Source organism: Melozone crissalis, unplaced genomic scaffold (assembly GCF_028551555.1).
Source record: "Melozone crissalis strain CALT ecotype California unplaced genomic scaffold, PUWL_Pcris_2 ptg000016l_1, whole genome shotgun sequence".
In the NCBI taxonomy this organism is placed as follows: Eukaryota; Metazoa; Chordata; class Aves; order Passeriformes; family Passerellidae; genus Melozone; species Melozone crissalis.
In genome coordinates, this window is record NW_026535794.1 from 20,189,009 (window position 1) to 20,215,726 (window position 26,718).

The following is a 26,718-nucleotide window of genomic DNA, read 5'->3' on the forward strand; positions in this document are numbered from 1 at the left end:
CCCAAGGGCAGCAGTGCACCTCCCTGTTGAGGCAGTACTGACCCTCCTTCATACGGCTCAGATCCAATTCATATTGGTGATGATCAAATGTTACTGAATACTTTTGCTAATGCTAGTTCAGCTTCAAATATAAAGCTACTGTGGAAAAAAAAACCAAACAAACACCAAAACCAAAAAAACCAGCTAACCCAATCAGTAATTGCAAAATCTACGAAGAATCTCAGCCTGACATACAGAAAATAATGAGTAAAGACTTAACCCCAAATTCATTTAGAAATTGAAAAAAGACTGAGTAGGATCTTGAGCTATTCTTTCATCTCTAAATGGTGACCTCCTTATGGTTAGACTGAGTGAAGATTTTAGAGGTATGAATAAAACACTTGGCAACTAGGGATTTAAGTCTGTCATCTGGTACTAGAAATTTATAGTATGGAGTTTGAGACAGTCACAGGAAGTTATTTTAAACATATTTAGCAAAGATATTAATAAAAGTACATAAATATTTAAATACTGAAAGCAATAAGTATAGCAATGAATGAAGTCCCAATTAACCAACAGCTAGTGAATTTATGCCAAGAACGTGAAGCTGGAAAATACAGAGGTATTTGCTTTCCCACTCAGGTGTTATAAAATTCTTATACAATCTGACCAGGTTAAAAAAAAAATGAAAAAAAAACTGGAAAAAAGAAAGTAAGCATATTCTGACCATTCCAGATGATAAGTATTTCTTTAAGGGACTGAATATTATAATCAATATCCATCCTCTTCTCATCATTTTCAGAAACATAGTTTTCTTAAACTAATTTTCCAGTGACCTTTAGGTTCTGTTCCCTTATTAAACTGAATGCCCCAGTTTAATAAGGGAACAGAAACCCTAAAGCCCAAGAAGGTTATGAACTCGAACCCATGCTAATTATCTGTATAATTCAGTAAGTTTGATTCTCCCAGTCCACCCGGTGGGACAAATAAGCTAAAAACCCAAATGGAACCCTAAATCCCACATAATTTGTAGAATTTGGTGTATTGATTAAAATATCTATGATGCCTGAAAACTCTTGCAATTTATTTTAATTTTGGAGTAAGGGAGCAAGAAAGAATACTGACATAGAGTAACTCAAATCAGGACCAAATTTTGTCAAGCCTGATCTTTGGTTACAGGACTGTGTAACAGCAATATCTTTTCACTGAGCTCCTAAAAGCACACCTCTTGCAGGGCTAAAAGGACAAGTGTTGAGAAGAAATAGATGGTTCAACCCATAAATAAAATTTAAAATTGTGTGCAAGAGTTTTTCACATTACAGGGCTCTGAGGTCTTAATAAGCTGAAACTCTTGATTACAGAAACCCTTCAGTGAGGTTAGGACAGCGGTAAACACCTGTGTGTGTCTCTGGAACCATTTGCTATTTCACCAACACAGCAGGATTCCTGACAATCTTGATGATCTGGAAAATATGACAACCTTGATAATCTGAAATTTTACAGTCTATAACAATGTTAGCATGGCTTTAGCTGTAAGCAGTGATATTTACCTTTTGGAAGGTAAATATTGAGGTAATATCCCTTTCGGTATATCACATTGTTGAGTATCACAGCTGCACGAATAGCTGTTGGGGAAGTGGGAAGATTCCAAAACATTTAAAGACAATGCTAGCATCTTTCTTACAGGATACTTAAAGATGGTCACATTGTTTAAAGCCTTTTTTTTTCCCAGTTGTTTTGGTCAGATTCATAGGAAAATTTTCTCATACTAAAAGTTTCGAGGCACAATAATTGTTTGAACAGGTCTGTCTTTGTACAGAGAAATTTCATTGTGTCCATACAAAGTCTGGTCTCAGGTGCAGCAAGGACCCATTCTGTGCACATTCAGATCAACCCTGCAGATCAAGCTCAGTACCAACAATAAACCAGTCAGGAATCCTGCTGTGTGCTCACTGGTCAGTGGGTCTGGAATGGCAGCAGGTCAAACTGGGTCCTAAGTGTGACATTTTGATGACATCAGCTCCTGTTCACATGGATGCAAAGTCATCTTACATGCCTTGTCTTTCTTTTCTTTGAAATTTACCTTACATTTGCCATAGAGTAAGGGTATGCAGATATGTTATTACTAATGGATTAATTAACATGTTACGGTAATTTATGTGACTCTGTCCTCAGTTAGACTGAAGTTTAAACCTGGTGTATAACAATCACATAGGTAATTGAGGAAACTGACATCATTTAGTGCAAATCTCTAAACTGGTACATTGGAAATCTCGGTTGAGCTGAGAACAGTTCTGTTTCATTTGTCATGTACATTCCTGGGGTAATGCTGCAATCTCACTACTTGCCAAAGTACTCCTCAATACCTGAGTTCTCCAAACCTTTTTATATCCACAACTATGCCAGGAAAGGGTGTGTGTTCTTAAATGTCTTCTAAAAGAAGTTAGATGAAATTTCTAAAAGAATAACACAAAATGCATGCTAAGTCAAATGAGATTAAAGGAGAGTTCAGAAAAATGGGAAGCCCAAGGATTCTGTTCCTTTAGCAGGGAATACAGGTCTTATTTTCTCTGAGGTTGTGCCTGATGAAAGTGAAAAAATAATAATATATCTTCTCTCCTGGGATGACCCATGTCACTCAGCGTTTGAGCATTTTCTGGATCAGGAAGTACATCAAGTGTATACAAGACTTTTGCTGGCCTCTGTGAACACACACAGCACATGAAAGGTCGAGCAAATTTTCATGGATAAGATCTCCCTAGAGCCCTGGAAGGGCACAACTCTGTGGTGCTTAATACCTCCAGCACCACCTTCCTGCACAGCGTCCTATCTAAAGTGTACAAGCTAGCCTGGTAGTGAAAACAACTTAAGATGTGCAGGAGAAAAAAGCTGGCAAGACGAATCCCACTATATGGTAAGTGAGGGAAGAAAAGCAACCACCAAACAAAAACCAACCAAGTTAAAAAAAAAAAAAAAACAACCCACAAAACCCTTAAAACAACCAAACAACAAGTTGCCACAAAACCCCATTGAACAACTCTGTATTTATAAGTCTGATAAGATTGTTCTGCAGCCTAATACTGATCTAGCTGATCCACAGAGAACAACATTCTTTAGAAAATCCTATTTACTGCCTTGAAGTCATGACTTCTCCACAGAATATCCTGTGTGTTAGAAGCTTCTGAATTATTTTTCAGCTTCTGTTTCATTTTAAGAATATGGAAAGTACTTTTTAAGGTCATAAAATAGAAACTATTTTCTATTTGTTAATCAGCAGTTACAGCTCATGGCTATCCTGTACCCTCATCCTGACTTTTCAATATGACTTATTATCTTGCCTGAATCTAGCAGTTGGAATGCTGGAAAGTACTACATTCCACCCGAATTGCCTGCTAAATAAGAAACCAATGCAGGTCTGAAGGGTGCATAATAAGAGATATATTCTCCCACCATTGACAACTTAGAGTCTTTAATTGCCAGCCGAGGAAACAGGAAAATCCTGAAAAAGAGAACCTGTATTTTCACTTCATTAGGCACCAGAGACTCGTGTCAGCTGAGGAAATTTTCCATTGACTCCAGTGAATAATGATGCTAGGTTTTCTGCTTTACATCTTTAAGATCATGCTTTTGAACTCTTCATGTTCCTCAGCAGTCATCATCACATCTCTTCCTTGGATTGAAGTCTCAACAGAGACAGAATGAATTTGTTTCTAAGTCCACAAATCAGATTACACAATTGTATTATATTTCATTGTCCCAATAGAGAAGCACTTAAAAAATTACTTACCTCTTTTCTCTTTATTCCTCTAAACCTCTGTTTGAAGCAATAAAAGTTTTACCTAAACATTAGTTTAAAGTAATACAATATTTAGGTTTTTGAATAAAAGTGACCTGTCTTATACCAAAATTTATTATAAATCAGTTCTTTTAGTATCAACAATTACAAAGGCAGAAAACTGATATATTAGCTATGCTATCATATCAGGAATTAATTTCAGTTTTAATTCTCCACTGTATGAGTATGGCAGACTCCTGAGGTAAATGGGCATAGAAGCATAATAAACACTGAGTGTTTTCAGTCTAACTGACAGATGATCAATAGAATTTCCATTGGGAAGAAACAGATGTGAAAACCACATTCATTTTTGCTGAAACTGGTCTCCTACACCATTAAATTCAACAAAATAGTCATAAGAATGCAAAGAGAAATGTGAGGTTTTTTAAATTTATATTTGCAGCATAATGCAGACACATTTGTTTGTATTAAGAGGCATTTTTGTCCAGAAGATATTGATTGAGATATTAGACCAGGCTTGTATTTAGTGCTGGATAACTCCCTTTTCCAAGACTCTTACCAAATGCTTCTAAGGAAAGCTAGTGGGTTTGTTCTTAGTCATTACAAAGTAATTTTCTTCTCCTGTTGGTTAATGATAGATTGAAGTCCTGAAGCAGGAATATTCAGATTTCTTTTAAATAGCATCCATTCTATGTTAATGCAAGAGTTTCTGTAAACATTGTATCTTTCTAAAAATAATAATAATAGCCCAGACTTTTGGTTTCCCTATGAGCAAATTACAGAGTTTATGACAATGGAATTGTGCAACTGAAATGTGCATTGTGAATACAGAATAGAAGCATTTCAAGTACCTTTTCCCCTTTCCTCAGTGACTAGCTCCTGTTCTGAGTAAGAATAGGATTGTTCCTGTAACTTCCCACTATTTTGTGTAGTTCTACCATGCCTATTTCCTATACCATTACAATGTTCATTTTAATCTTTCTTTTACTGATTCCTTGTATGCTATTTTAATCACACATCTTAGTATGTCCTATATTTGCAGTCCTTGTATTTTTTTTTTTTAATTCAGACTCAACCAGATAGCTGTCTTTCAGATAAGAATTATATCAGCTTTTGTACTGGTGTTATAATATTCTGGCACATTATTCAAGCTTCCTATTGCAGTTTGACTTCTTTCACCTCCAGTGCAAAATGAAAAAAAAATCTTCACAGAGCTGTTGTTTCAGAAGTTTGAAGTTTTGGGCTGTTGATTTTATTGCTTTTCTTTTTTATTCTTTTTAGGTTTTTTCCTTTTTCACATGAATGGGTACAGTTAATTTATATTCTTGATTTAATAACAGCAACAGTTGATACTGAATAGCTTATTAGTTTGATAGAATAGTGCAAAATGTCCACAGAGGTAAATTGATTCTGTGATGAGGTGATATTCCTTGCTGAGTGCCTCAATCTGTTGTGAATACGTTTCTATGTAGGAGTACATGTAGCAAAGCCATAAACAGGGAACTTTATTTGTGTGTGGGAGTAAGACAATTCTTTATGAAATTGAGGCAATTAGAGGAAATTAAACTAGTCTTCTTAAAAAAGTCCAATTAAAAATCAGGCTCTGGCTGTCTGCCTGCTAACTCACACATAGGCCACACACATCCACTTATTCACAAATGCTAAGTGTTCTGTGATGCTTGAAAACATTCAAAAGCTCCTTCAAAGGATCTCATCATCAATCTTGCATGCTGTAAGGTCCAGGATACTTGAATTTAAACAGATAGTTAATCATAGATAATCTCACAGTATTTCAGCTATCAACAGGTCAAAAAAGGAATTTATGTTTGCTTTTTACTCCTGCTTATACAAACTTCATGAAATACAACTTTTTTTTTATCAACAAGTAAATTTACAGCAATACTTAGAGTAATAAACTAGGTGCTAGAGATAAAATTGATATGCAAATCTCATACTGAAAAAAATGACTAAAAAAAAGAAAAGGAAAAGAAAAAAGGTGGAATGAAGCATAACAATTTCCTTGGGCTGGATGTAAGGAGAAGATAGTGGAAAGTTTACCCGTGGCACAAGTTGCCCCTAGAGGCTGAGTAGTCTCCATTTATTGACATTTTCAAGACTGGGTAAATTCCTGAGCCATCCAGCATCATCTTGTAGCTGACTCTGCTTTTACCTTTAAGACTCCTGTTTGTCTAGAGGGAAACATCCAGAACCAGAAGCGAACTCTGCACACTCCAAGACTAGGTGGGAAGAATTTTGTGGTCGTTACCCTTGCTCTGTTTCCTTCCTTCTGGGCGGATGAGTTGACATACAAAAATCTTTGTCCTTTACCTTAAAATAAAAAAAAAAAAAGATAAAAAAAGCATTTAGAGTTTTTCAATACTATTTGATGCTTTTCTTTAGTTTATAAACATTTTTATGAACACAGATGCTACTTTTTTTTTTCTTTTTGCCACATACATGTATACCATACAATATTGTATGGCGATCTTCCTTGCTAATGCTTTGTGTATTTCACAGAATTTCAGAATAGCTTGGGTTGGAAGGACCCTTAAAAGTTATCTAGTCCCAAACCCATGCCATGGGGGGATGCCACCCCTGTATCAGGCTTCTCAGAACACATCCAGGCTGGCCTTGAACACTTCCAAGGATGGGGCATCCACAGCTTCTGCACATATTTTTTCCAGGGTCTCACTGCCTTCTGAGTAAAGAATTTCTTTCTAATTTCCTAATTTCTAATCTAAGTCTCTTCTCTTTAGGTATAAAAAGGTTTTACTTGTCCTAGACGTCCCTTGGGCTAACCAGAATCATAGAATACCCTGACTTGGAGGAGATGCACAAGGATCATCAAAGCCCAACTCCTGGCCCTGCAGAGGACACCCCAAGTGTCACCCCAATGTGTCCAAATGCTTCTTGAGCTCTGTCGGGCTGATGCTGTGACCACTTCCCTGGGGAGCAGTTCCAGTGCCCACCCACACTCTGGGTGAAGAATCTTTTCCTAATATCCAACCTAAACCTGATGGACTGATGGATATTTCTAAGTATTACAGGCTGTTGGCAATTCTGTCAAGCAGTTCCTCTGTAGCTAATGTGAATATATCTTGCCTGGGTAATTTAAAAGTAAATTACAAATCTGGATAATTTTGTAAACACTTTGCTCTAATTTTGTTTTCCTTTTGCTTATTAACTGTGTTTTTCTTACAATTGCTGGGTAATTTCACAGAAACAAAGAACTAATTAAATGAGAGAAGCTGAAATAGAAAAACACACAAAATCTCCTTAAAAAGCCAGGGGCTAGTAGTTGTTTTCTTATCTCATTGCATCAAAGTAACAGCAAGGAAGCAAGTCAAACTACTTATTTGCAAGAAACAGCTTGCCTGGAACAGCTGCAGTAGTTTCTACCTCTACCTTGTCTGTTCTGTCCCTTTCCAGGAGTAATGTAAATTCCAGATTTACTGCCTGCAACATAAAGTGGTAGGAATGTGTGCAGAAACTGTGATTTGTGGTAGATAAGCATTTCCCTCATGATCTCGTGAGCTGTTCCTGCAGCAGGTGCAGAATAAAGGAAAAGAGAGGATAAACAAGTTGCGCAGAAGTTGGCTACAGCCACCCATGATAAGGTGTCTCTATTGATTTTGAAAACATAAAATAAATAAAAAAATTTTTCAAAACCTGGAGATGGTGTTGCTCACAAACCCAAGAGAAAAACAGTAAAAATATTGATACTTCTGGATTGGATATTAACTATACTTTACTGATTAGATGGAAATTAAGATAGAGATTCTAACTATCAAGGCTTCTGAAAACAAAGTTAACTACTTCTCAAATAGAGATTGGTACATTTGTGATGGAAAATAATGTCCCATCCAGATATATTGCATAATATAAAGAATATTTATTTAAATAGAAATTTAATATTTATTATATAAATATTTATTTAATATTTATGTAATAAAATATATAATTATGCTCACTACATAACACAGATTACTGTAATTGCCTATCAATATATTTCATTCTCCTGACAATCAGCAGGCATTGCGGTAGCAATTTGTCAGAAATATCTTGAGAAGAACTTCTAAAATAACATTTCTGGCAAGCCAATGTCAGGGAGGTAAGTTAAATCAAGGCAGGAGCCTCAAGCATTTCACACACAGCCCCACACTTTGCTCCTCATCCTGCATATGGTTGAATGTTTTTATAAACTTCATTAGGATGGGAGCACACTTCAGGAAAAGTAGATTATTTAAAATATTGACAAGGAGAAGAGTATTACTATAGCCAGTTAAATTTCATCAGAGAGTTCATCTTTTAATGTCAGAAGCTGACATTATATATCTGAAATTTGTTATTGGAGTTGAACAGAAAGGAATAGTATCATTTCGGTTGGATGAGACCTAAAATGACCATCTAGTCCAATTGGCTTATCAATTCAGGGCTGCCCAAGATAAAGCATTTTGTTAAGGGCTTTGTCCAAATACCCCCTAAACACTGAAAGGCTGGGGGCACTCAACACCTCTAGGAAGCCTGTTCTGGTGTTTGGCCTCCCCACTGATAAGGAAATGCTTCCTTATGTCCAGTCTGAGCCTTTCCTGGCACAGCTTTGAACCATTCCCATGTATCAGCTGATCACACTGAGATGTGCTGTTACCTTGGCACTGTTGTACCTTTTTTGTAGGTTTTATTTAAAATTCTGCGAACATTTCATTTTCCCGGAAGTGATGTAGTACACATGGCAATACCTGGTGTGTGGTCAGTATGAGGATGTGTTTGCCCTATGACAGCATTGTTGCTAATATTCCAGTCAAAATCATCAGTAGTGTCTTGTGTTAAGCCACATACAGTTGTCCACTCTTGATCTTGTGTTTCAAAGTTACAGCTTCCAGGAATACTTGTGTAGTAACCTGAAAATACAGCAAAGTCAATTATCATCCCAGCTCTACATGAAGTTGCTATAGTGTGCACACTAAAAATGAAAAGGATTCTGTATGGCTAACATTGTGATTCCCTGAATTTCATGCATGGACATAAATAATATGTGATAATCAATGAGGAAAGGAAAAAATCATTCTTCACTTTAAGAGCAGGTATAAACTTTATTACAGATGAATGCCCATGGCAAACCAATGACTTCACCATATTTATTTCTTATCCAAGGTAAATGGAAAGAATTATTTCCAGACAATGAGCTAGAAAAACTGGACTGCCCTTCCACAGTGGCATTTTTCATAAGGACATGTTGGCCTTGTGAACATTATGTCTGATGGCAGCTTTCTGATGAGGGATATGTTCTAGTGATTAGGACACTGACTAAATTCAGGAGGTCTGGATTAAACTGCTCACTTCTAACTCTGCTGCTTCAAGTTACTTTGGAAAAGTAATTAATTAACAAAATGATATAAATGCTGTGGTACAGACTAATCAAATAGCAGCACAATCTCTTCTGTTGGCTCCAATACATCTTTTCCTTAGTTATAGAGCAGAGGCAGCTACACAGTTGCTGAGTGTGACTGTGGACAACACCTGTGAGGAGACTTCAGAAAAATGTTACAAACTATTGAACATCACAGTCAGCCATGCATTTTAGATACTGGTCTGACTGTGACTGATCAGAATGGGTTTGAGGATTTAGACTATGTTCCTATATCTAGAAATATTCTGCAATAGTCAAATACAACTATTTATGTATCATTGTCTGTGTATAAAGGATATAGATAAAAATGATAGGTTTTATTTCCTCCTAATTATCTGTTTTGTTTTTTTCCTATTTTCTATTTTGATGCTAAAAGAAAAACTGAGGTGATACTTTATGAAAATATCATTATCATAAAACTGCTTATGACCCAGGTCTGCACACACTCTGTAACCCTGTGGACTTTTGTTCTCTGTAAAAAAAAAGTGTCACCTTAGTTAAATGCATAAAGCAAATATCTTAAAAGATCTATAATTTTGATCCAATATAGGTTATTCACTAGATCAAAATCCTGTATGCTAGGGGGAGGGTTTGCATTGTCCTGTAATGTAGTTTCTGTCCTGCAAGGACTGAAGTGTCTCTCCTAAGCACAGATCTGCATTGGCAGTGTATTACAAACATCATGTAGCTTTAATAAAGGCCTAACTCCAACAATAACCTCACACACAGGAAGAACAAAGGGAACCCATTATTTAAAAAAAGAAAGTACATTTTCTTGTGTATCTCTAACAAAATCAAAGTCCAAATCCATTTAGGATTTACACTGGTCACAATAGAATACCTGACCATTTTTTTCCCCCTAATATATTAGCAGTGCATTCATAAGGCAATTATCAATAAATATTTATGAACAGAACTTACTGGGTTGACAAAGTCATGTGACCCATCTGCACCTGCTGGCTGCTTTTATAATGGGTAAGCATACGCCCTATTTAGAAGCCAGGAGAAGAAAATTGCTCCATTTATTGGAAAAATTGCTTTTATTTCAATAATTCAAGCACTCCTCTAGTTGGCTCATCAACACTGAGGTTTGCTATTAATCAAATCTGTCTGTATAGTTGGCTGCAATTCATGAAAATTGAAACTGCTTTCATGTGTCGTTTTTTCACCTCGGTACTTCCAGCAGCATACTGAAAGAGAATCAAAATTTTGCAAGATTGCCTGACTGGACTGAATGGAACATAGAGTAAGTAATTACCATGAGTTTATTAAAAAAAAGTCCACCAGCCTACATGGATGCAGTTCATTTCGTACAGGTTCTGCTGTAAATCCTGAACCCAGGAATTGCTGCTGAGTAGATTACGGTCCATTTACTTCTTTGGAATTACACTTGTATAAAACTATAGTAGAATGTGAAATAAGCTCAGACCTTGAGCTCAGTGCAAAGGAGAGAACTGCAGACAAATGTGGCCATAACCACTTGTGATGGGACAGGTTAGGCTATGAAGGCATTTCTCTGTGCCTGTTATACTTTTTTTTCTGATTAAGCAGCTCCTGTTGTCTTTTCATTTAAAACATCAGGTTTCCATATCTAGCAGGCATTATGTGCTCTTTAATGTTGTGTATTCCCATCCATAAGATATATGCTCAGGGAAAAAGTATGCTTATCTAAATATAAGGCATCATTTGTTGGGACTAAAGAAGAGCAGACAGGGAAATATTCTACCTGGGGCTTATCTGAGTATTCTGAATGCCAGATTACTGTATCTCTCCATTACACTTCAGTAGAGACAGCAAGACCAAAGACTGATGAAAATACTTTGATGTATCTACAACCTTTCCATGAACAATAAAAAGATATTTCAGTCTGTTTTTTTGAAGTGAATATCAACAATTATTTTTTTCTTCCCTTGGAAAAGCTTTTCTTCAGTGTAGCAAAGACTGAGTTGCTTTACTGTGATTCAAGATAATTTATGGCCTGAAATGTTCCAATCTGTTATCTGACTAAGAAAAGAGTCCTTCCAGAAACACAGAACAACACCCTCCGCCAAGGAAGCTACCATATTCTCTAAAAACATTTAGAGAATAAATCAAGTGTCTCCATAGTTTTCTGAATATCTTTACTGAACACTTCACTTTGGACAGTAATTCAATTTAGTGGGTATCTGTTAGATCTGGAAAATGTTACAAAGGTGAGTTTACAGAGTATTTTGCTGCACTTACTTTGCCTAACTCCTGAAAAAATACTGAAGCTTTATACAAGAAATACAGATTAGCTGTTTAAAATCTATCTTGGAGTCTATAAAAACCTGGTAATTTTAAGTTATCATTCAATGTAAATTCATTTCCATGAATATGATTCACAGACTTCACTGCAACACAAAGTACTAAAAGAGGTAGAGATCAGAAATAGTGACACTATCTTCAGCTTTTATACTTCAGAACTGCTATTTAATTTTATGAAAGGGAGAAACTCAAAGTTAAATCTGCTATAGTGAGATTCAGACTCCTAGAATCTCCTATAGTGTGATGTAGACTTTTTAGCATCTTTTTTTGTAAGTCTGTAGCCTGGTAAAAACATTATAATATGCATTGTCCAATAAAGGGTCATTACTTTTGTAATCCTGTTCACTCAAGCATGTAGCAACCCCATGCAAGAAAAAAGGCTCTTGATTTTCAAAGGATCACAAAATATTGACTTATTTCAGTGAAATACTTTTACTTCCAAAAAGGATGAACATTGAATTGATGTGTGGATTCATTTACTCTATCTAGCAAGTTTACTTTTGAGCATACCTGCATTATGGCAGAATTTGACCCTCTAGCTCAAAGATTAACATTTAGACTGATTACTGAGCTGCATATATGGATTACTTAATCTTCCTGCTCCAAATATCCAGTCCAGACTGTAATTGTAAATAAACAAAGATATGGAGCAGGAACAAAGGCACAATGCTTTACTGCTTCTGAGTTTCAGGCCTGAATTGTAAAGCCCATTAACTTGATCCAGATTTTCAAATGGAGCTGTGTCTTTCCATCTCAATCAGCCTCAGCAAAGAATGCCTTCAGACAAATTGTGTCTCAGTATTCATTAGGACTTAGGCAAAGATAAACAGACTCAATTTTTTTCCAACTGTTCTGTAATAGAGAAATGACAGTAAAATATTTTCATAGCTCTGAGGTAGAAGAAAGATCAAATAATGAAACTGTACTCACACTACTCAGATGACAAAGGCAAAATTCATTTGACAGGAAAGTCAAGTTTATTTTTAAGTATTCACCTTTTTATGGCAGAATCATGCCTAAATGTTATTGTACATAAGTTTTGCTTGCTTAGCTTTTCCATTCAACATTGATATTTCCTTTCAACACCTTTTTACATTAATAAACAAGCTTACTTTTTTTCCTCAGAGTTAATTTTTATTGTAACTCATTGATTTAATTCCTCAAGTATGTTTTTAATCCCTAAGCTGGTTTGGGCCTAGGTATCAGGGGTTTTTTTTGAGTATTTAACCTTTGGTTCTAGTTACTCATACTTTTGCAACTAAACCGTTCTTGAATACTTTTGCAGCAAAAATCTCTAAGGATGTGAAAATATCAGCCCTTTTGACCTGGGAACAAAGGCAACCTGCTTGTGATCATCTTCTAAGTGAAGCATCTTTGTGAACTCACCTTAACTGTGCTACAGAATTTAAAGGTAGAATTTTAGTTGAAGATTAGATTAACACACAGAGATACTTACTGCAGTCAGCTTCGTCTGAGCGGTCTTCACAGTCTGGTTTATAGTCACAGATGAACTGAGACTCTACGCACTTCTTATTCCCACACACAAAATCAGTGAGAGCAGGGCAGTCCCTGGGATTCTCTCCAACTGAAACCAACAGGACATTTAAATCAATATTGCAATTAGATCAAAGGATGTTCTTTTTAATTTTTTAACTATTATACATCATGGCTTCAGGGTTTTACTGCTTCCAACAGACGTTATTTGGTCTCACTCTTTTAATGTTGCATCATATATTTCTAGACTACTGCATTTACCTTGTCCAAAGCTTAAAAAATAGGATGTTTTGGCTGGAAGAAAATTCAATTCAGCATCAACATAACCATTTCCCTGGTATATTTGTTGTGGACATTCTACAAAAAAAGGTTTCTGTGAGCTGTTGAAAAGTAGACAGGCAAAAGGCTTTATTCTGCTCATAATTATATTTTTTTTGAAAATAACATTTTAAATGAGAAAAATCACTGTTATACACATTTGCATAATAAAAAAAACTTTTAGAGCCTTTATAAGACATTTGCCCTTTTTTTCTGTAGAGTTTAGACAAACTGCTGCTATGATTGTGTGAACTGCTGAGAAATTTCTCTTAGGCTATGTAATATGCAAATCTCTTTTACAAAAATTCGTGCTCATCTCTTAAGGTGAGTGAAAATCATCTCATAAAATGAGTATAACTTAGTAGCTTGCACTTAAAACATTGGGTTCAAATCCAGAGTACTGAGAATCAGCCATCCCTAGACTCTAAGCCTAAAAAGGAACTTACCTAAGTTATTTTTTAGTTCAGTGCACTGTATGCATAATTTCAGCCAACAGTAATTGAAACAGTTCTGATCATCCTAAATGCAACATTTCAAAAACACTCTGATAACCTTAGATTGCCTTTCAGTCTATAGCTTCAATTTCTGCAAAAAGACATTTAGGAAAATGTATTTTGATGGTATTCATTGTAATGTGTTTCATTTTTTCCTTCAGACATGACTAAAATGTGACATATTGTTAAACACAGCCTGATCAGAACACCATGATATTTGTCTTTGTGCAAGCCCATATTTCCAGAGGAGCAGTTGTTGTTGTCAGGGTATTAATCCCCTCAAATAGTGGTGCTTACTGAATTTTACAGACTGAGGAACTGCATTCTCATTGAAGCAGAATAGGAAAAGAGAACGAAACTTTTGGTTTAGTTTCAACATGTACTCAAAGTAATATTAAACAGAGTGACAATACAGCAATAAAATGCAATCCATACATTTTAAATGGATAGTATAAAAAAGAAGAAAAAAATCACCGCTAACGTTGGTTACTTGCAGAACCTCAATAGTTACATTTTCAGCTTAGAAATACAGAAGCCCATGTGCACTGACGCACCAAAAAAAAAAATCTTTCCAAATTGATATCTGTCTCTATTTTGTCTTTTAATTTTTCACTGTCAGTTTGATCTGATTAGTTACCACAAACAAATTGTCATGAATGCCTTAAATAAACGAAAATCTATTGCTGCTTTTTACAGACAGTCCACATTGCAGAGAGACATTAGCAGAGGAGCAGACTCCTGAGAAAAAAACTGAGTGAGGCATTTGTGATGGTTAAGGCAGTTTTCACACCTCTCCAAAATGATGTGATAAAACCTGATTGAAGGTACCACCAAGAATTCATTAGTATGGCTCGTCCTAAATTCTGGAAAGACTCATAATAGTTGAGGTAGGCAGAGATCTCACAAGACCTCTCTAGTCCAACCCACTGCTTCAGCCACCTCCAGTACAGCAGGTTGGGAGGGACCATGTGCAGTTGGGTTTTGGATAATAGCAATAGATGGAGCCTCTACAACCTCTGTGGACAGCTACTTGTGCTGCGTGATCCTCACAGTAAAGTGGTTCATTGTGTTCTCATGAAATTTCCTGGTTTCTGAATTTGTGCCCATTGCCTTCTGTCAGTAGGCACTTTTGAGAAGAGTCTAAAACCTTTATCTCCACTCCCTGCCTCTGCGCTGGAAATGATGCACTGGAATATTAAACTAGTTCCTTAAGCCATTATTCAATGTCCTAAATAATGACAGAAATTGGGTAATTGCAAATCCATTAGCATACAGTGATTTTCACCGCATATGAAAGGGTTACATTATCACTGTACAGGGGAGTGACTTTTGAAAATCCATGGCTTTGTGACTGATCATATTCCACAGCATTACCTTATGTGATGTTATGTTATGTTACTCTATAATTTATATTTAGCACTAAATTACAGTTGTTCTATTTTTTTAAATCAACCAACTTATAGTACTTCAAACATACCATAAACCAGCATTTAATAATGTTATTCTAAAATAAAATGTGTGATGCCAGCAGAGACATAATGAAAATTTTTGTCTCAATAGATGTGAATGTCATGAACACAATTTTACATATCTATGAATTTTATCCTTTTGGAGTAAGGCATTTTTATATTTCTAGGGTTATCAGGTTACATTTATGATAATTATGGGGTTTTTTTTGCAACATTAATTGGCAGAGAGAAATAAAATCCCTCTTTAAATAAACATACTGGCATTAGCATTGCACAGTGTAACCAAATATTCTAAACTCTACTTGGAATTATGGCATAAAAAATCAACTTTCCATAGTACACTCATTCTGGCCAACACTCCTACACCAGCTAAGAATTAAATCAAAACAAGAAATACAGTGCAACTTGACCATAAAATGCAACTTCAGTGTCAGCAAATGCAAAGCCAAAGACAAGTTCACACAGAAGTCATGGCTTAGAATTTTCATTTTTACAAGATATTTTTCATATGGAATATAAGAAAAGTCAATTTTATCAGAAAAAATACACTGAAGAACATATGGTAAAATATGTTAGAAACTATTTTGAACAAAGAAAATGAGAGACATCTAAAATATTTTCTTGCCCATTTTCGCCCTCAAAATTAGAAGGTTGCCAAAATCTGAGTTTGAATCTATCAGTACTGAATTTGGAGAACAGTAACCTAACATCACTCCAGAGAGATTTAGTATAAAGCAAAACAATGTCTCCTAATGAACAGCTTTATTTTTAAGCTGGTTTTGGTTTTGGTTTTTTAATGAGAACAGAAGCTCCAACTAAATTTACTGATTTCCAGCACTCTTGGACATTTCTTGGACTAATTACTTTTGTTTTGCATTATGTTTTGGTCTTCTCCAGTTGCTCTGTCCAAGAATCTGTGGGAACTATATAAGATATGTTGCAAGTGTAAAGACCACAATCCATTCCTGTCCCAGGAAAAAAAAAAAAACCAAAACATTATAGGCAGCAAAAAATCACCCCCAACCAAAATAAAATAATAGAGACTATAAAACACAAGCACAGGTAGGAATTGAATAGCTTGTGGTAACAATCAATCTTTAGAGAAGCATAGAAATAACTATAGTAACAAGAATCAGTGGAGTAATTAAAACAGTTATTTTCTCAGAGCTCAAAGTTATTTGGGAGTAGCACATATACACTTATAAATAACTTTTTTCCCCTTACATTAAATACTTACTGATTAGATTTTTATTAATTAAAAAAACCCCAAAAAACAAAAACAAACCCCAAAACCAAATAACAACAAAACCAATATATTGCTATGGTATGGAAAAACTAAAAAGTTTTATTGTGCCCATTTATTTGGCTTTCCCCTCAGAATTGCAGCCTTTCCAAAAAGCTAGGACACCACAAGAAACTAACACAAGACATATTTTAGATGTAGCTAATGGCTGCATGTTATGCAAATCCCTTTGCCAAATGAAATGGCAGTACTTGAAAAGGAAAAAGCATATACAGGATATCACTTTTCAGTTAAGTACAATTTTCTATTGATGCAGCAAAGAGCCACATAATCTTCTAAGCAGTTTTTAAGAGGCCAATACAGCTAGCTTGGCTTCTGGATCACTAAACCCTACAAAATAGGCATATTAATGATGGTTGCCACAGTACTTGCATTTACATACACTTGCTTTCCTTTCTACATATTTTGTTCTGGACAGTGCAATTCTCAGAATACCAGCAGAGATCTTCCCCAGTGAGGATGCCTGTGTGTGTTTGTATGCACATAGAAAGCACCCAAGTGCACATCATGCATACCACAAATAAATTGTCATAAGCTGGCAGCTATCTTTATCTTATTTATACCATTTTCAGTATATGGTATCTATGGAAGACTAACCCATCTAATGGACACAGAATTTATAGACATGACAAGATTCATTTGGAGATAGCTGATAAATAAAGTATTAATTGAGACTTTTTTTCCCAATTACCAGGAAAGGCCTGGCTAGGAAAGAACTCACAAAACCATTTTTTCCTTTAAGTTTGCAACTAGAGGACAGCAACAGGTCAGTGATATTTCTCTGACTCTCTGAGCACAAGAGCTTACTTGTACCAATGTTTTCTAAGATGTAAACATTCCTGTGATATCCATTTCATCTAAAATCACAGAAAGAGCTGGACAGGTCGATTATCAGTCCTATAGGATATAGATTTTTATTGGTTGAAACAAAATGGATAAGGCCAAAAACATTTAAGTTTAATAGATAGCACTAAATATAGATTTGGTGACACAGAGTAAATGTTAAAAAGACTTAACATGAAAGAAGTGATTGATCACACAGGAAGAGATGCTCTAGTATTACAACACGAAAGACAGGTTGTAGGAAATTGTGTTTGGCCAATGCTTTGTGCTTTTGAAAGGCAGAGGGTGAATTCCAAATTATTCTGGTTCCTAAAGGCAGCAGTGAATATGACCTTGAGCTGTTTTGGAAAGCAGGGTGTGCCTCAAGTTCAAGTGCACCAAGCTGCTGTTTAACAAGAGCCTCTCTTTGCTCTCCAAGAGAAACACATGCACTCACTCAACACTACAACACCACATGTCAGCAGTATGAAATGAAACATAACATACAATGTATATTCAATTGAAATTAGTCTTTTCTTCCACTATTTGTCTTTTTAGAAGTTATGGTCCTTCCTGAGTAGAAATGCTTTAAAATTTAAGTTGAAAATTCACCTCTTTCTATTTCTGTGGTTTAAATTGTATTGTTTAGTGGGAGTACTTTAACCACTTCTCTCCCCTCTTTCACAACACTTGAGATATAGGAATAATCAAACATCTTGTTGAAAATATTATTCAATTAAAGAAAATTTAATTTACAAGTTTCACCCTTTGTTTAAAGTGGAATTTATGAAATACACAGTCCCAGAAGGTTTCATTACTCAACTGTAGTCTGAGATTCAGAAATTATGAAATGCAATTTTCATCAAGTTTTTTCATTTGCTGCCTCAATTGCTCAGTGCTCTTCATGCCTGATTTTTTTATAGAATATTAGAATTGTATTGGCAAACCCATCAATAATGTTTCTTTCCATGGATGACCTTGTAAATCTATTGCAAGGAAAACTAGATGCAGATGCTTCTGCTCAAGCAAGCTACATGTAATTTCAAATAAGGTCCTTTTATCATTTTAAAACCATAGAGAAGTGTCCTCATGGAACAGATCACACAGAAGGCCAGATTTAGTTCAAAGATATGTTTTGACTCCAACATAAACAGCAGATCTAGCAAATTATATCGACTCTTAGGAAAGACTCTGACCTGTAGACACAAAATTCAGCCAAAGGACTTCCCAAAGCTGTTCAAAGCAAGCAGTAGTGTGCCTAAGGCCTCTGATAACCTGGAAGAATAAAAAATTTATTCACAGTACTGGAAATTCAGAGCTGCCTCTGGCTCAAGCAACACAAAAGATAAGAAAATTCTCTTTAACTTCTAGTGCTGATATCATGGAGTATATAAATCCACAGGAGACAAGGACAGAAACTTTTATATTGGATAAAGACTGAAAGAACAGCTTTGGCATACAGTGTATGAGCAGGATAAGGATCTCAGACTCATGGTACTCTTATGTAGGGATCTACCATACTTTGCTTAATACCAAAGGACACACGAGGGAGAAGCACTGAGGACTGAGCAATGAGGGTCTGGCTGTTCTAGGCTTTATCTCTTTGGAATCTGCAAGTGGTAAAAGAAAGGGAGAAGTGGAAATTAGGCAAAAAATCATGAGATGCTTTAGCAGAAAACCCTGTTTCCCAGAAATTATTAATATGTTCAACCAGATAAAAGTATCTCCTGAAACAATCTGAGATTTCTACTTCTTAGTCCTTTTCCCCCTCCCTGTCTGTCCCCTATCCTAATTCCAGTGTAGAGTTACATTGCACCTCAGAAAGTTCAGATGAATAAATTATTTTTAGAGCTCTTCAATAATATCTACACTGAAAGTGATTGTCAAACTATTTTTCCCACTGCAATATAGAATCAATCAAAACAACTCAATCACAGCACTCTCCAGTTATCACAGATATCCTAAAAGCATTTGATATATTTTATTTTTTTAACATGGACTTGTCCTAATGTTGTCCACAGGGGCTGTTGTGACAGACCAATGGAGTAGAGCACATAGTGCAAGCTGCAATTATCTGCAAATAGGAGACTCTTCCTCAGCTCAGTGCTCTCTCTGTCTCTGCAGCATTGCCCTGAGATGTGAAATTCATCTTGGGTGTCACCTTGCACAGAGGTGTAAGATGGGTTATATGCAGTTTGGCAGTACTGGAAGGGTGCCTACATTCTAGAGACATTTTACATGAAAATGAACTCAGTCTGGGACAAGGGTCGTTCTCCTAGTACCACCTTTACAGAAAAAGATTGTATATTAAAAAAAAGAAGATAGAAAGCCCATTCACCTCAACCCTAGATATTTTAGTAGCCAAAAAAATCGTTCTCTTTTGACCTGTTTGAAATAGATGGAGTCAAAATTCTGCCTCCAGATATGAAGAGTAAGCAATATGTGAAGTAAATGTCAAAATGATGGGATTTTAATTTTAGGCTGAAAGTCCTAGTTTACAGCCATGTGCTAGCAAACCAAATTATCTTTGGAGTCAGCAACTCTTCTTCAAGTTCCCCATGAGATAAACAAAAATACTAAAATGCCACTGAGGTCTCTTCGTGAAAAATGAGGTAAAAGTTATTTCTTGTTTCTCATATTCAAAATCTGTGGCATTACTTATAAATCTCTGAGACTTGCAAAAAGGTGGTGAACAAACCTTTTGGTTAAGCTCATGTTTTTTTTTTTACATAAGCACAAACAGAAATCCTAGTTTACAGATATGCTGATGACTTCTGAACAGGGCAGTAAAACCAAGACAATTCTGTGGTTTTCGAGCTGTTGCCATAGTTCCCTTTATTCCATTTTATTTTTTTTTTTTCAAAGAGAGTTGTCAAATGTAAATCTTTCCCCAAATCCAGACTGTAAAAATTAATTTTGTAAAAACTAATTTTGTAAAAATTAATTTATATTTTTCAGACATTTTTAGAAAGTCTTAATATTCAATACAGTTTAAGCATTTTTGCATAACAGGACTTGTGCAGGAATTCATGCAGGAATTCCTGTCTTCCCCAGTGTAACTGGCAGTCCTGGCAAGCTGGGCTGGGGGAATTTCCTCCACATCTCTCCTTAGCACGCTGCCCTCCTCACTGAGTCCTTCCTACAAGGGCATGCAGAAGGGAATCCTCTGAAAAGCATCTGTGGCTGATCTTCACATTGCCAAAAGGGAGATTTTTTTCTTCTCTAGAACCAAATTGTGCATACCTGTACTCTCTGCTGAGTGTAATGAGGTCTGAGTTCAGTAAATTTTCCCTCAAGTGATAAAGTACACTCGTTAATGTATGTTGCACTAAGCCAAATGCTTAAGTTAATGATACCAAAATTTCTAGACTTCTCAAACTGAGCTTACTTTCTCTCTAATGAAGAAGATTCAGTATGTTGCAGAAAATTTTAAATTGATAGCTCCCAATGAAATCAGAGAATAATTTCCTCATAAAGGTAATATCCAAATATCAGGCTTACAAAAATTTTTATCATTGATTTCAGCACATTTACAGAGAAGTTTTAGCCAGGTCGTGTGATTCCAGTGCCCCATGTCAGAATAGCCTGATAGTGACCTATTTATAAAAACAGGAGAAAGTCATCATGAATCATTAAAATATTTGAAGGGGGGAAAAGAAGAAGATTAAAAAAACTGGGCATACATTCTGTCTGAACGTCAGTGAATATCCTTAGTGACTAATTTAGGTCTGGCAGCTTTCTCTGTCTGAATTCCTTTCCCTCTCACTTCAGGGCCAGATTTGTACTGAATACTTCTATTATCAGAATTTGAACTTCTCTCAAGTATTTGAGAAGAAGGAACTAAATTCTCCACTAAACATAAAGCTTTGCATGATACATAGCTGAGGATTCAAAGGAAACACTGGCTTGTTTTAAAAACAAAAAAAGCTGGCCTACATACACAACACTAGGATGTTTTAGTTATTGTCTCTCTGATCTGCAAAGCTAGGATGGAATTCTAATAAGAAAGTGTTTTTCTACTGAGACTTTCAAAGCTTCTTGTTCATAAGAGCATGGAAGTAAAGTTGTTCAAAGGATTTCAGTGCCTTCACCTATGGTCTTTGCCATAAACAGTAGGTGAGAAGGAATACAAATATGTGAGGAGGAATACAAATATATGAGGAGAAAAGGAAAGAAAAAGTTTGCCACTAGGTAAACAAGCTTTATTATATTTTAATCAAAATTTCTGTTCAGCTCAATTTGGTGAAGCAATTTCCTATTAATAGATAGCAGAATTTTTACTTTTCTGTCTTTTAAAAAGGGAATATAATTGTAACATTAGAACAAAAGGTTGTAGAGTCTGATTCCAAACAGTCAACTGACAAAGATAACTGGAGCTGTAATGGTTCTGTCTTATTCCTGGATTTCTATGGCACTGAATTCCCAGACTATGGAAAATTATATAAATCAACTGAATAGCAAAATGTTCTAGACATTTCTTCAAATTTTAATTCAGATTATGATTCTCTTATTTTCATTTGTCTTCCCTTGTTAGTTTTTCAGGTGGTGCCCTGGGACACCAAAATCAGTCTGTATGATGTGGCTGAGTCATGTGCATGGCCATGCTTATATTTGCTCTTGTGTTTCTGACACTACAAAATTCCTTTTCTTTACATTACAGATGCACAAAAATCAGACTTCTGGTAACAGCATGACTGAGAAATTGTACTCTTGATTCACTGTTATTTGACAGTGAGCCATCAGCTGGCAAAGCAAATCAATAGTGCTTGAAGTGCTCCTTAATGATAGCAGACTGCATTATCATGAAGTTAAATGTCATAAGTGTAAAAAATAAATTTATCATTAGGGATTATTCTGCATGACCCTCATAGATATTTTATCTTTTATTGATGCAAAAATGGAGACACTTTTTTCCAGCCTGCAAATAACCTCATGCATGGTCAAAGTCAATTATTAAAAAGCAGGAGAAATGATGACAGTAAAGTCCATTCAGGTCACATAGTCTCAATAAAGTTGTATAAAGAATTATTGTACAAGTGAAAAAAAAACCAAAACAAAACAGTACATCAGCTAATTTAAGAATAACTTTTTTCTATCTGTGATGTAATTTCACTATTTTTGATATTTTTAAATTTAATCTGTATGGTAAAATGTATCAGATTTGGAATTTAACCTATTTTTGTTACCAGAACATTCTTACCTTCTCAAAACCAACTCTTTTATATCTTTTTTTTCATTCTATTCTTGACAATATATCCTAGAGCTCATATTTCCAATAAACCCACAGCTTCTTCTTGTCCTTCACTTCCATAGAAATTAGTGAAACCTGATGAAAATGAGCCTTGAAAGAAAGGGCTTCAGAAGCTCAGATCATAATAAAGTCATTTGTAGTATTCTACTGATAAAGAAGCTGTTGACAAATTAATTTTTAAAAGGAAATAGTGAAAAATTCTCTGTAATCAGTTGAAAATCCTCATTTAAAATGAGCTATGTAAATCACAGCTATGTAAGTGAAGAGCAAAGAATGCACCTCAGTGCAGATACCCTTATGATGTATACAGCTTATAACATACTGTATGGAAGCAAGCTGAAGGAAAATACACATAAAGTAAAATAAGTATTTAGATATATTAAACAATGGTATAACTGAATATTACCATACTGATGAAAACAGATCTAATATTCACATGTAAAATATCACATGGACTGCCTTTCTCTTCCCTTTTCACTGTCTCAACTTGAGTACATAATTTTGGCAAAGAAGCAATTATTTTATTGTGCTGACTGTAAACCATGTTCCAGGAATACCATTCAGCAGCTTCCAAAAGGACAGTCTGTGAGGAGGAAGCTATCCCAAAATATTTCAAAGCTCCAGAATTGCTTTTACTCCAGTTTTCACCACTAAATGCTGTCTGCTGAGAAGCAGCTAAATATTAGAATTTTTTCCCCATGCAATTTAAGGCATTCTCATTTCAACTCAATTCTATTTTAAACCTGTTTTTAAGTTTTAATTATTTTAAATCTCCTAGTTTTTTCTGTGCATGGTATATTCCACTGTTTATGTAATTAACACATCCAGAATACCCATAATATGTAAGATTTTAGTTTAACAAAATAAGACCAAGTAGAAAATACAAATGAGGCTTCAGCTGCCCTAGAGGACCCTTGTCATATGTCTAGCCCAGCAATTCTACAGCTCCAAACACAGAGCATGGGAAAGTGCTGTAAATCAAGTCATTTTGTTGATCAGAAACCCCTGTTCCCCATTTGCTTTGTATGCTGCTCTTCTTTTTGAGTTTGGCCACAGTAAGATTGTGTTTGCTGACTTTTAGCTTTTTTACGAGAGACACAATAAAACTGTGAACTCTGCACTGCAAAAAGTACAATCTGTACATGACATGCTTTCTCTATCCTGAATGCCCCAGGCTTGGGTCAGGTGGGAAATGTTATTTTTGAGAAACTGGCAAAATGTATTTTGCTTGTTTGTTCTACACAGGTAAAGAATCAATAACCACAAGAATGAGAAAGGTCAGACCAGGCTCCTTCATGTCATCATGCCAACAGGAAGGTCAGCATACCAAAAGCCTTGAGAAAATTAAGCAAGCAGGTATCAACTTGTGGAGTAGAAGGCAAAACATCATATGCAGAGTGCAGAGCTGATGTGCAAGGCACTAAATGATTCCCTTTTAACGTTGGTTTGAGGCTCAGTGTCCTCATACATATCAGAAGATCAGGGGGTAAAGGTGGAGTGAGGTGTGGTGGGGTGTTAGTTGATTTTTTTAGGTTTTGTTTGTTTTGCTTATTTTACAGGCATGCATGTTCACAGATGCACACAGATACAGCTGAAAAGAGAACAAATGATAACCCTCTGATCCTGCTGGGAAGCAAAGCCATAAGCCTAAACACATTCCCACAGGATACATAATCCTAAACTTTAGTGATAACCCTGCTGTACCTAGCATACACTACCAGAGATGCTGTAACGAAATGATTCCTGAGTGTATAAAGACTGTACCCTATTAGAGTGCAGAAGCTATGACCATGCAAGTTATAACTCTATAAAGGATGAGCATCTTGGGTCTCCAACTTTCCTAAATCAACCTTTAAAAATTTTTTATTGCAAACTATGCTTCAATTGTACATATCAAACTTCTATGAGAAAAGCCTCCTCTGAATCATCTGTCTTCATAAACCATAATTTTCTGCAAAATACACAGGAATATGACTGTGCTGAAGCTGTAGGGGAAAACAGTTGGAGCACTTGGCGCAACTGCTTTCCCAACAGAGCTTCTTCCTGAAGCAGTGCTGTAAAACAAATAGTTGCTATAAAGTAATAAACCAAGTTACTTCCTGAACTGTTTCACTGCAAAGGTATTTTAATGTAAGACTTGTTATAAAACACTGTTAACATTCAGATTTTTGGGGTCATAGACTAAAACCAAAGTAAATTTCAGCAATCTTAACATTTTAAGAGATTAAGGATCCTTCACCTGACAGCTTTCCAAATCCTTATTGAAACAACTTCATTCCTTGCAATGACAACTCTGGAATATTTCCAGTTATGCTTATATGATGTCATTTTCAAGGTTGTTATATAATATGTGGACATAACAGTAAGAAAAAATATTTTTACACTATATTAAGAGATTTTGATGCCATCTTTATGAAGTTAACAGAGATATTACTTTTTCCTTAAGAAAACAACTTTAGTAAAAATAGTAAAAAACTTTACTATTTTCATTTGCTGAATATCTTCATGAATCTGACTGTGAAATGAAGTGTCTAATTTGTTGTAGCTCCAAAACAGAACAGAAATGTGGTTTATCTAGACCCCACTGGTATGAATTAATACATGTGAATACAACTGACAACAAATTGCAAGAGAGACCAACATTCACTTTGTTATTCAAGATGATAGATATTGACTTTCCATCTCCTGCCAGGGCATGCTTACCTATCTACCTTTGTTTTTTGGAGAACAATCACACACACAGCAATGAGGACAATTAAACACTTGGAAAAAAGACAAGGGGCTCAGTAATGCTCATGTGCTTTGTAGAGCTTTTAAGAGTACATCTGCCTTAGAGTTTTATTAAAGTGCATTCCTGAAGAATGCTCCAGACTGTATCACATTTCCATTCTTTGAATTATACAACAATTTCTGAATGCAAACCCTTCATTTTTTAGATGAAACTAGAAGAAGAAGTTCATTTTTCATACTTCAGTTGATGATGGGTATCCAGTCTATGGCAGGAGATTAAAGCTTGCTCAAACAACTACCACAAAACTCATACAGTGTTGATATGTGGCATCAGCTCCTCGTTTAACAAAATCACTTATGTTGTGTCACACTATTTCCTACAAGAATAAAAACCACATACTTTCCTAACAGAACTCATGATCTATATACTCAGTATTTATCTTGGTTTTAGGGGTTTCTTTTGCTACTGTTTGTTTGGGGGTCTGTTGGGGATTTTTTGGTAGTTGGGTTTTTTTTTTTTTTGGTGGTTGTTGTTGTTGCAGTTGTTGCTGTTGCTTTTGTTGTTTTTAATAAGGGCAAACTGTTCTTACTTTAGCCTATGTCCACAGAGATACAAATTAAATAGAATGTTTAGTGAAGGAGTCAAAGGTTTTATTTTGTTGACCTTAACACAAAACTGAACTGGGAAAAATAATATGGATAAAGGTTCATTTGTAGTCTTCACTTATTCTTATGGCAAGAGACTTTATTATAAAACACAGAGGCCACAGGTTTCATATGCTATAATCTGACACAATTTATACAAAATTGTTATATATAACATCACAGACTCAATAACTTACCAAGAGATTAAAGAAGGAAAGTGAAAATTACTCAAAACAAAATAAATAAAGGAAACAAAATCTTAGTAATTTCTTGGATTTATCTGCCATAATTCAGTGTGAGGACACCGCACGAATGTATGTGCAGAAAAGAGTATTAAAGTTAGAAGAAAAGAAACAATTTACTCATAACTGATTTTATGAGCAGTAAAATTATGATGATAATAGTGAAATTATGATGTATTTAAAATTAACAAGAAGTTCCTACATCTCATGTAGCATTCCTCAAAGAATTTTCCTCTTGAACTTACTTGTGGTGCAGTTGTGGAACTCTATGTCATCTATTGCTGCTCCTCCTCCCAGGTCTCCGGTACGAACACCTTCAAAGATAATTTCAAAATTCCTCAGCTTCCCCAAGTGTAACTTGATTTTCTTCCACTCATCACCATGAGTTCCCGATTCACTCCATATTTTCACAATACCATCATCAGTCTGAAATTTGAATAAATTATATATAGTAAGATACACGAACATATGGATTATCA

The 26,718-nt window shown here is 35.5% G+C and overlaps 1 protein-coding gene across 1 annotated transcript in view; it reads right to left on the bottom strand.

The window, feature by feature from the left end:
• Positions 1 to 26,718, bottom strand: part of MALRD1 (MAM and LDL receptor class A domain containing 1) — a 234,212-nt gene that overhangs the window by 65,468 nt on the left and 142,026 nt on the right. Inside the window, exons 29-32 of the mRNA XM_054274046.1 lie at positions 26,485 to 26,665; positions 12,928 to 13,056; positions 8,515 to 8,676; positions 5,946 to 6,103 (exon numbers count right to left, since the gene is read on the bottom strand). Coding sequence (XP_054130021.1) covers positions 5,946 to 6,103; positions 8,515 to 8,676; positions 12,928 to 13,056; positions 26,485 to 26,665 — 630 coding nt within the window. The remainder of the gene's footprint in view (positions 1 to 5,945; positions 6,104 to 8,514; positions 8,677 to 12,927; positions 13,057 to 26,484; positions 26,666 to 26,718) is intronic.